This window comes from Venustampulla echinocandica, assembly GCF_003357145.1.
Source record: "Venustampulla echinocandica strain BP 5553 chromosome Unknown scaffold_6, whole genome shotgun sequence".
In the NCBI taxonomy this organism is placed as follows: Eukaryota; Fungi; Ascomycota; class Leotiomycetes; order Helotiales; family Pleuroascaceae; genus Venustampulla; species Venustampulla echinocandica.
The window spans coordinates 629,072-641,116 of NW_022474211.1; the positions used below are offsets into that span (position 1 = coordinate 629,072).

The 12,045-nt window shown below is 48.7% G+C and overlaps 1 protein-coding gene across 1 annotated transcript; it reads left to right on the forward strand.

Annotated features, from left to right (window-relative positions):
- Nucleotides 1–2,908: 2,908 nt before the first annotated feature.
- On the forward strand, nucleotides 2,909–4,437 carry BP5553_07627 (uncharacterized protein; the record flags this gene model as incomplete). Its single annotated transcript, XM_032016250.1, has 3 exons — nucleotides 2,909–3,397; nucleotides 3,465–4,246; nucleotides 4,314–4,437. 3 exons carry the CDS (start codon nucleotides 2,909–2,911, stop codon nucleotides 4,435–4,437), a joined length of 1,395 nt encoding a protein of 464 aa, XP_031867481.1.
- Nucleotides 4,438–12,045: the final 7,608 nt, after the last annotated feature.

Below are 12,045 nucleotides of genomic sequence, written 5' to 3' on the forward strand. Positions count from 1 at the left end.
GGGGGTGGTCTATGGCCTTGGGGATATGCGTATGTATATATATATATATATATATACACCTATTGTCTATCGATATCACAAGACACGACGCGACGGGGCTGCTGCAGAAGGAGAACCAGGTGGGGTCACTACTGCCGGAAAGGGAAAAGCGACAAGGTGAGCTGCAGACACCAAGGGAGTTCTGGGGGGGTGCTCAAGAGGCGGGCGGAGCTCATATATTTGTACTCTGCTCGTCAGGATGCGTAGGAGCAGCGCCAGGGAGGAAGACGACGCCGGCGCCACGGACGTGGGAGTTCTTACAGGCCACGGCCACGGCCACCGCAGATTGATAGCGGGCGTCAGTTCACGCGGAGGGCCTCCAAGAAGAGAACCTGAAGGGTCTGCAAGTTGTGGCGTCAGGATCCATAGCGCAAAAGCAAAGCTCTAAGGCGCAACTCCGAGGTGGAATAATATTGGGGGGGTGGGTGGGAGGAGGGAGGAGGGGGGCTCAAACTAGAGTCTCAAGAGCCATCCTGTATGATTTTACTCTGTACTCGAGTCGTCGAGTCGTCGAGTCTCCAGCGTCTCCAGCGAGAAGGCGCGATGTGAGGTGTGGCATTGTGGCGCTGTGGCATCAGACTGCTAGCGGGGGGGTCGCCGGATTTATCAGCGCCACCAATAATTGCGTGCTTTCGACGGCGGCTGATGGGTGATAGCCGATCTGTTTCTATGGTACAGTAGTTGCAGTTGCGCCCTTGTCCGACAGTTGCTGGCGAGCAGGCGTGGAGAAGAAGCAAAAAGGAGAGAGTCCATGCAGTAGTAATAGCTAAATAATAATCAAGGTGCCTTAACCTACTAGGTATGCATGCCAGATGGTCCTATGGGGAGGGAGTGCTCTCGGTACGCACCTCCTTGCTCACTCAATTTACCGACTAACCATCACACTTGGGCCTGAAGAGGTGAGTACTTTGAGCAGATCACCACCTACGTACTGTACTGTACTGTACTCGGTGGACGTTGTGCTGTACAAGCACCTGCTTCGTACAGAAGGAGGACGAGGGCATACAGTAGTACTCGAGTACTCCCTCCGTAGAAGGATCTTCTTATGAGAGGGCACAGTGGCCGCCGACAGGGGTCTTTTTACGGTACAAAGGACGGTTGAAGTTCGCAGCTCTTGCACTGCAGAAAGGGAGCGGCGGAGCGGGGCGGGGCGGGGCGGGATCACGACCTCCATCCGCATGGGTTCATCCCACGAGGCGAGGTGTGGCGGGCCGTGGCGTGGCAGCCAGGACACCACTCGCCTTTGGAGGACAGTGTATGGAGTAATAATGAGTGTTTCAACAGGATGTACAGCGTACAGCGCACATGGGGAAGTAGCCCGTAGCCGGGGGGCTACCAGGAGTGTAGACGACGACCATGCTTCTTTCTGGCATGCGGAGTAGTTATTATTGGTGTATCTACCGTGCTTTGTACAGAGCAGAGAATGTTAATAACAAGAGACAAGTACGTACTGTATGTAGGTGCTCGAGTCCCGAGTCCGGACTACCCCGTGAGCACGCCATGCGCCAGTTTGAAAGCCTGCCACCCAATATCGGTCCTAAGCATCTTGGCAGCTTGGAACGATGCTTGAATGTAGCCACCATGCTTGACACACAATGGCGCTGATAATTAGTAAAGACAAAAAAACACCCAGCTGGATGGGGGGTTCAAGTTCGGTTCTGGTTCTGGATAGGCATCGCGCCAACAGCCACGTTATATACCCAAGGTAGGTCTATAGCCCCGAGGAGAGGGAGTATATTTGGGAGAAATAATATTGATAGAAGTGCTAAGTACTGTACCTAACTTACTGACTGTATGTACCTTGGGGTGGGGGTCTACAAGAACTGCATCTACGAGGAGCCACCAAGCATGCGAATTCGTTGCCTTGATACGGAGTACGCCGTAGAGCCCACATGCTCCTTGGTGCTTCAAGATGCCCTGCCTGCCCCGGCCTGCGTTGCCTACCTTGCCTCAACTTTCCTGGTGGCTGCCTTCAATGCCCTTCCCAGTTTTTCGGGCCCCCAGGGTGACGTGAACCCCTTAAGGTCGTCCAAGACCCCTTACATAAGCAACCTTATCCCCCATACGCCATGTCTCAGCCAATTGATGAATCCGCCCATGATGCCATTTGCAGGCCAAAACGCCCTAAAGCACATCATTCTCCGAAGCAGCCCGCTCTACCACGTTTCCAAACATGGCTGCGGGGCCTGAGCCAAATAACGCCTTACGGTATGCAGCATGCAATTCTTTAATAAAAGAAAAGATCAATATTGTGATGTGATTGATGATGGTGGTTTCGGTCTTGAAGAACAAAAGAACATTGGTTTATCTGCCTCTGTTATTCGTCCAGCAAGAACACGGCCTAATGGTGGACTTACCATGGCGTCATTTTCGAGTATCGCTTCTCCTCTTCATCAGAGAAACTCACGCTCCTCACCTGATTTGTGTTCTTTAGATGGTTGTTTACATCACGTGATGCTATCCTCCTTGACAACTTTGGCAACTGATTGAGGGTATTCCAGGCTCCCTAGAGATAGATATAGGCACATACCTAGGTAGGTACTTAAATATAGATATGTGCGTAGGCGTGGAGCACAGGTAAGTACAGGTAAGTATAGGTACAGCTATATGTATACTTTGCATCCCATGGTCGCAATTAAGGTATACAGCCAGTAAAGCGGTACGAACACTCTACGTCGCGTCCCAAACACACCGTGGACACGCGTCGCACAACATCGCACAGCACCATCGCACATCGCACATCGCACCCACCGCTGAGAATGGATCTCGCTCAGTCTAGACGTCAATGATAGATATATCAATTCTGAACAGCTCTATCTCCAATACATGAAGCAGCTGCCGCAGCAGCAGCAGCAGGCACCGCAGAACCATGTCTAATTCACCTACCAAGGAGTCTGTTCCTAAACTCGCCCCCCACCTGACGACTCCCATCCAAGATCCTCCCAGCCCGCGAACACATCGAGCTCTGCGCCGCCTTCAATCCGCACATGCCTTGGGCTCGCATCAGTCGAATAACAATTACCAACCCTCCCTCATCACACAGCAGCATAAGCAGGCGCTGCAGCGCACCCTTTCGCCCGCGGTCAACGCCCACGCCCTCTCCCATCACCCCTCCCCCGCACCGCATCACAGTCGAGTGCGATCAAACAGCGATGCCGCCAATATGACCCCTCCAAATTCCGGCGCCGCTGCCCGCCGTCCAGCGCTGGCGCTGGGGAAGAGGCCCATTGCCGCGGATGCCCTCTCCCTGGACCGCCTGATCAGAGACGGTCCCCCCGATGGGGATCTCGTTGGAGCATTGGAGAGTGCGAGGTTGAAGATCCTAGATCAGGGCATCAAGAGTGACACAGATGGAATGGTAATAAGGAACCCACCCAAATCCGTCGCAATGATACAACCCAGACGCTAACAAAATAATATAACAGTCGTCTTTGCGCATTTATGTCTGGCTCGTTTTCCTCAATGCTCCTGTGCTCGAGACCGATGCATATCTCGCCCTCATCCATCGGGGAGCTTCCCCCGCATATTCAAAGATTCGAAATGATACCTTCCGAACCTTGGCAACTGATCCCCTGTTCCGCCGTCGCGTGAGCGAAGCAAGTCTAATCCGCCTTCTAAACGCCGTGGCCTGGAAGCTTCACGATGCAAAGGAAGAGCGGGCTGAATCGCTGGCCAAGGCTGGCAGTAAGCTCACACATACGGCCAATCAGCATGGCAGCCCAGAGCTTCAATCGTCAACGGCCGCTGTCAAGTCAAGAGCCCGCGCCTTGACCCTGACAACAGAAGGTTCGGATACGGGAGCGTCTGAACCAGGCACATACGTCCAAGGAATGAATGTTCTTGCCGCCCCCTTCCTCTATGCTGCTCGTAGTGAGGCGGAGGCTTTCGTTGCGTTTCACCGTTTCATCACCAACGAGTGTCCCGGCTACGTACGGGGAGCGATGGATGGGGTACATAAGGGCCTTGCTCTGGTAGATAAAGCTCTTGCCATCGTGGACCCGAAACTCAGCCTATACCTCACAGGCAAAGGCATGAATGCAGAGCTCTACGCTTTCCCCTCCGTTCTAACCTTGTGTGCCTGCACGCCTCCCTTGCCTCAGGTCCTACGTCTCTGGGACTTCCTATTTGCCTATGGCGCTCACCTAAACATATTATGTATCGTTGCGCAGCTTGTCATTATCCGAAATTCTATTTTGAGCTCTCCAAGGTTGGTGGATAATGAAATTCTTCTATTCCTTTTCGACTCCCTCGATCCTTGCTAATCTCTTGCGAAGTCCCACGAAGATTCTACGGTCCTTCCCACCGTTACAGGCTGAGACCATCATTGAAGTAACACTCAGCATAATCAAGAAAATCCCGGACGATGTCTACGCTGAAATCGTGTCACACGCTAAGTAGCGGGCTACTCAAGAAGGAGTACTGTACATGTCTCTCATATTTATACGAGCCTTTGATTTCAAGCATTGCAAGGCGTTTCCTGGGCTGTTTTTTGTATTTCTGATCACTAGTGATGAAAAGAAACACGTATAATGGGATAACGACGGGAGAGCAAAAGTTATGGGCTTTGGTTGGGCAATGGGCCGATGTATGATATATGTATTAGAAACTGGCAAATGTCACTCTTCGCCGGGTTGACAACTCAGAACAGCTAGGATGTGTCGTGACGCTGGGTTTTGAAAAGTGTGTAGCAATATCAAATAACCCATCGCCACGGGAGAGCTAACACCAACCCACCGACACACGCTTTCCCCCTTGGTGTCTCAACCCCAATATTATCGGCCACTGGGCTCAATCCATCCTGATTAGCCCAGCAATTGGCCTCGCCCTGGCAATACGAGAAGGTGAGAAATGCGTACCTAAACTAGGGTTTGGATATGTTTCAAAATGCAATAATCTCCAGAATCGGCCTACCATTAGAACAAGTTGTACCACCGGTATTGGAAGCGCCATGGGTAGATATCTCCACAATTCGACTTGGTTTTAATAAACTTTCCTTGGCTCAGTTCCCCTTTCTTTGGTTGATGTAATTCTGCTTAAAACCTCCATACTCTTCTCTTGCACATTTACTACTGTGGATTTCGTTTGTTGTCGGACGGAGGGTTATTCCCGTATCATTCATCGCAGTTGTATTCCATCCTCTCTACTTTATTCCAAACAAACCCCATCAGGTGTGTTTTGCATGGTTGTTGACCAATCTTGGCCCGGGAAATCATACTGACCGAATGGTACTCATAGGGCGAGCACTCGCCGGGCCCCAATTCAAAGCCGAGAGAGCTGTCACTTTTGGTGACATTCCAAATTGTAAGTACAGTCTCATACTGTAGGGAAGTGCGACAAGAGGGTGGGAAGTAGGGGTGTTTCAGTGACTCAAATCCAAATAAACTATTCCTTTGGCTTATTCTGGTTTGATCATGATAGCAAGTGCTTCATTCTACAGGCGTTTTCTTTTTACCATTTGATCTATCTAGTACGATACACTGCCTAGATCTACCAGTAGCTATGTTCAATTCCAAGTGGCAAAGGCCGTAACAGCTCAAAAACAACCTGGGTTAACCTTATATTCCGCACTTCGTATAAATCGATGTTGGGCAAAATGTTTGTTTGGCTTCACATCCGCACTAGTCACATATCTAGCTTCTTTCCTCAGCTCTGACTACCCTCTATGGATCAGAATATGTGATTTTGTGTTAAAGAGGACAGGGGGGGTCGATCTAGCTGAGTGATTCGGATCAAATTGTCTGACCTGAGTGGATCGATGGATGAAAACGACAAAACATGCAATATATGTAGTCATTCGACCGGGCTGCGCTCTATTACTTCTAGAGCATTTGGTAATATTTCATCTTCCTTCTCCTCCTTCTGCATAAAAGTCGCTGGAGCAAAAATGGCAGAGGGGTCCATAGTAGTTATAGCCAAGGCAATATTGATGTTCTAGTAGATCAGCAGCCTAGGGGTTAACAAGTGCCATAATGGGCTGTGTGAAAGCCGTCTGGGCGAAAGGGGTGGTCTATAATTTGTTTATATATAGCATCGTAACCAACTAGCAGGAGGAGAAGGAGACGGTATTGTAAATTTTATCAAACTAGTGATGTGTAACAGATTTCATTCGCATATGAGTAGATTCATCCTTAGCCTTTCCTAGCCATTCGTTCGTATGTTTCAGTAGTGATCGAAGCAAGTATTTTGAAACTCGAAGCCAGGCCCTACTACAGCAGATAGCGGCTCATAACGGATGTAACGGCGGGGGTTGAAATATTATTTCTTGATATTTTACCTAGTTTCCTTGGGTTCTCCTCGACATTTAATAATACACATTCTAGGAGGGATCGTCTCGGGGTAGCTTTTCCTCAGAAACTCGACGCTGGCCCATCCGAAAATTGCTCCTTGATCAACCTTTCTGCGAATAATAATTATTTTTAAGATTCTCAGTGCAGTAACTTATGGCCGTTCAAATCTAATTGCGTCTCATGTTGCAAATATTTACGTATATCAGTATATCAGTAACTTCTACTCCAACCGTTCCAATTTCTCCATGGTCTAGAATATTGCTCATAGCACGGCTCTGGGTAAATTCTAGCTTTGATTCCCATCATGTTCGATCCACCTGCTCTGAGGATATATTCTCGGAGTCTTTGATCTGGGAAATAACCCTTAGCTGTTGAGAGGGTATGTTTTTCACTGTATCAAATAGACCAACCCCACAATATACATAGACGGCATGGAATTTGGGATCTAAAGAAACAATATCCAGGCTAGGCCTATATGGCATGTCAGGACAGCTGACCAAGGCTTCTTTCTCACAATCGCCGGACCATCATGGTTCCTGGATGCTTTCTCTCGGAGTCATTAGCTGGCTGCTGAGAAATTTACACCCGTAAAACAATAGAAATAGGTGTAGTCTACGATGGAAGATCACTAGGTATAAGATAGGCAAAATAATGTGATTCTATCTTGCTTGGGGGCTTTAGGTGGGGCGCCATAACAAGCTCATTTTGGCTGAGAATATCGTTTAAAAGCATGCCTCAGAATCTACATGGTAGGGGGAGAGTAGTGTCGCAGTGTGCGGTAGATTTCAATCAGTTCAATAAACCATTGAAATAATATTGAGGTGATGGTGACGAGCACGAAGGGGTTGTGTCTATTATAGACGAAAGCCAATAGAAGTGATTTAGCAAGTTTATTTTTCGTTCTGTTTATGTTGGTGATATATATTGTCGCTAGGAGGGATAAGTAGTAGAGCATAGGGCAGAGTTTAGATGAAGCGGAGAATATAATTTTAGGGGTATTCATCCAAGAAGCATTAGACCACGAGTTTCTAAAGGTCGAAGTACGATTTCTTTTTTGGAGCTAGAGTGGTCATTGCTAGAGAGTAAATAGGAGGCCGTAACACAGGCAAGGGTAATACCCGGTAAACGTAACAGTTGGTTTATAAACGTCATCTAGTCAAAGAAACCATACTTCTCTTGGCCGTAATGACAGCAACAAAGGCATACTTAAGGAGATTAACCCTTTACCTTCTCCAGAGGAGAAAAGGCACCGCGGGGGTATTTGATCCTGTATCATTTACCCATAGCAACGGATACTAGGAGTAGAGAAAATATGCAGAAGCAAAAGAGATGAAGCCAGTTAATATATTGAATTAATAGAGCAACAAGACATTGACAACCAAGCAATAGATGAAAACTTTTAATAATAAAACCTCACTCTACAAGTTGTACCAAACTAGCTAGGTGGTCGTGTCAGGAAAAGAAATATAAACAGGATAACCACAGCCTGCAGAGAACCCACAGGATGTAAGTATAGAAGTAAAACACCAAAGGATGAGAAGAGTAAATGGGGAGAATCGAAAATGGAAACTTCTATGATAATACTATCGGGACACGGTGTAGTAGCAGCACTAATTCTTCAAGAGACTGAGGGAAACAGAATTATAAATACGAAAGAACAACTTTTATTCAGCAAATCCCAACATTTATTCGAATAGTAGCGGTAACAAGTCTAGCCAAACGGGACGTGAGGAATGTGTGCAAGCCGCAAATGGGAGATGACGATATGGATTACTGACTCTGTGGGTGTTAAAACCAATGCCATGATATTCACCTTGATAATGCAAGTTTGAACAGTATCTTTTGCGAACAAGGGCATGGATACCTGGAAATGAGATAAAGGAGTCACCATGGGATATATTCCAGGAATCTCGGTTACATAGTTGGATTAAATAGCCAGTGGGAGTTAATTCCTACTTTTGCACTTGCTAAGCAATGTACTCTGGATCGAAATGGCAAAAGGCTGAATTTGATTACTTCAACAGGACTGATATACTGATATACTGATATACTGATATATACTGATATACTGATATATGTTATAAGGCAAACTAGCGAGCTGACTAGGACTGATTTTGAGCGTATACGAGTTAAGAAGACTCTGACTGGCTATTCTATTCCTAAGGTTAGGGTAATTTACCTGTTTACGAGAAATCACGCATCCCAGGAGAGTTGGTCAAGAGCCCAAACCCAGGGAGTGTAGCTTATACAGCATCCCGTATCCAATTTCTCTCTGATTATATCTATAGATAGTTGTAAAATATGTTGGGAAACCTGGGTTGACCTTTGGTGACGGATGCTGCAGCATATTCCTGCATTCCTGTATGCACCAAACCGTGCCATCACCCGCAGCACAGGGATATTTAGTGTCATTGCTAACCACTTGAACAATTATACACGTGGAAATGGAGGCGCTTCCTCGTGCTATACCTCCCATTATTGAAGAAGCCCTTGCTCGTGGACTTCAAATTGCGGGGTACAGCAGTCATCCCACCTCACGCAGCGTGGCTTGCGCTGTTGAGGGGAAAAGCCCAGCTTCCTCCCGAAAAAAGGCGAGAAAATAACATGTGCTGGGCGCATTCCCCCGCGATATCTGAGTGCAAAGGATGACAATGCTAGAATCAACGCCTGAATGTTCTCGCATGGAGGCTTGTGGAGACCCTGTTCACCGGCCCACTTCCCCGCACGGCTTGTTCCACCGAGGCCCCTTTTTCTGGCACGTTGGGCAACCTGGCGGTGATTTGTAACAGCACGAGGGAACCCTTCGCACGACTTCTCTAACCAGGGCAAAACAACATTCCGTAGGGCCTCTCAGCTAGTCTCAACGGGGACCAGAAACCGGCAGGCACAGCAAAACACCGTAAGCCGCGACCCTGTCACCATTATCGGCCAACGCCCCACGCGTCCGCACCCAGCTCCCAGGCAAACGGGCCGTATTCGGACCTTCTGGCTTGTTTCTACTGCGGTCCAGTAGCACAGAAACAGAATAATGCAAATCAAAATGAAAAAGAATTGGCAGCAGCAACGAAATATATCTGGCACGGCCGTTGCGTCCCCGTGGCGCCGAAACGTGGGAGCGGCCCCAAGAGCTTCCATTTCCACCGCATCGGGAGCTTCTAGAAGCCGAACCACGTGTACCATCCATCAAAAACCTTAGTTAGAAGTACGAAGTACAATACCGCTCGCTACTCGATGATGTACTCGACCAGCCGCAGAAAACGTCTCACACGACCCCCCTCGGCTAGCTATGTATCCTGAAACACGATGATGCAAGCCGGACTTTTTGTCGGCATGCCAGATTCAGAGGTACATGTACAGTAACAGTTTTGGGTAGTAATACGGAGTAGTGGGCAGTAGACGTTTGGGCGAACTGCGGGGCCGGATGGCGTACGCACTTGAGATAGTTTTGGAGTCTAGACCAGTTGCCCAGTGTTAGGCCAAGCAGATTCGGGAGATGCATCAATACCAACAATACCAACACGGAGGGCCGCTCCGTGTGTGCATTGTGTAGTGGCAAGTGGTTCAGTGGCGATGTGCCGGAGTAATGCGCGTCTGGAATGTGCATTACATGATTATGCAAGAAAAGGGGATCTCCAAGCCAGCAGAAATCGAGACGAAATATCAAAAATGAATGACGAAACCGAGGAAACGACAGCCTGGCACCTATCCTACAGTATCATGGGAAGGGAAGAATTACCTCGCTTGCCAGTGACTTGCCAGTGAGCGCTTTGTACGACGCAAAATGATAGCAAAATGACACACGAGCGATTAATATTGGATGCCATGCGGCATGCACGCCCATGTCACCGGCAAAATATGAATATCCACCCATCTCCTGCCGCAGCAGTACTGGACGGGACAATAATAGTAAGTTTTGCTGCTCGACCGTCACAAATAAACGGAGTCCGCGTGCTTGGGAGTTATTTATTATTCTTGGGCCCACACGGCTCGGCACTACCATATGAGTCGCACGCTCCGGGCTCAACTTGAACGATGAGACGGAATGAGTGGAGCATGAAATGGCCGCCCCCGAAGCCTCTCCACTGCAAATAGGGCCTTTCAAGGAGAATCAGACGCACGGCAGAGCGTTGTCGTACCTGATGCCGTTGATGCCACGGTGCACTTGACACACATATACTGCAGCCCAAGCCTTCTAAAGGATTTAAAGATTCACGGCCCTTCGAAGTCCAAAAAACTCAACCAAGGCCCCGGGGTCAGCCGTGTGTGGTGTTGCGCGGTTGGGTGAGTACCTTGCAAGTACCTGCATGCTGACGCCTCTTTAACCGTTGCACACTCGTACCGACGACCAAATAGGATATCGAGGCCCTTCAGGTGCTTGTCGCCGGAACAGATGGCCGCCAGGACCCGTGGTTACACCGTAGAAACACAAATTCTCGACGGGGACTTGTGTCGCACCATACTCCGTATAGCGCTGGACCGACAGCGAGCCTCAACAAAAGTTTTCGGGACAATAATGTCGCCATGTTGCCAGGTCGCTAGGTTTAGTTGCAAGGAGATGGCGGACCGGAACAATTTCCCTAGTTGTACGGAGCATTGATGGCTTCGCCCCTGTAAAACCACTGACTGGGTCGTGTTGGCTTCAACCCAACTGCCGTTGCCTAGTTATCGCGAGAGTTGCAGTTACCGTTGCAGTTGCAGTTGCCGGCTGACTGCATAGGTGGAGCTGGCGAACATCGAAGATGATACTCACTACTTCGTACAAAATACGGAGTAGCTCCTGGCAGATCTGACACTGTTCTGGAATATTTGGTATAGTACATGTAGCTGCTCCTCTGGAGTAGCCATGCAGAGTAGATCAGGATGAAGAAGCCCTAATACCGGCACCAAAATCCCGTGGCTTGCCGGTCGCTTAGGTTGATGAGCGGAAGCGCAACGTCCTGCCCTCGTTTGACAAAGAGGATCGAGCTTGGTAGATCACTATTACTTGCTGAACATCATGGTTGTTGTGACGGTGGAGGTTTGCCGGCAACAGGTCGTTTCCCCGGGTAACCTACCCTCCTGGTCCTGCCCGCCAGGATTATTCAGACGACTACGACTTTCCATGGCTATATTGTGGCGTCCCGCCGGGCGAACGAGCCCAATTGAGATTCATGTTCCTTAAAGTATGCTCGAGCCTTTAAAAAACGGATCGATTGATACCGCTTGATTCTAGGAAACTCTATGACAGTGGTGATGACAGTTTTATTTTTCCGGGACGAAATTGTGTTGCAATAGCATACCGAGTAGCTTGGGACCGACGGCCTCTCATAGCACCAGGCGTCATATCCTACGGGAAAATAAGAGACGGCAAATGCCATACCTGGTGCAATGTGATGGGGGTTTGGAGGGATCTCAGGGGTTGTCGATATGCTCTGACCTCATGCTCCGGAAATTTGTAGATCTGGGAGAATCTCGACTTCTCTCGGCCTAGACAACCCCTTTCAGGCCATGATCAAGCGCTAATGTAATAGAAAAGGATATAATATTGTAGCTAGGCCGCATTTATTAGCACGGTAGCATTGTCTTGACAAGGAAGTTGGAAGAAGGTCAAACTTGATACTTGTAACTAGTTGTCTCAGTGTAGCGACGGCGACCTAACATTGGCGAAGCCATTCCTTTGCATCCCATTTATGGTTGACGACTGCCGATGGCTTCGAACTATCCGGGTGTTCGGGACGGT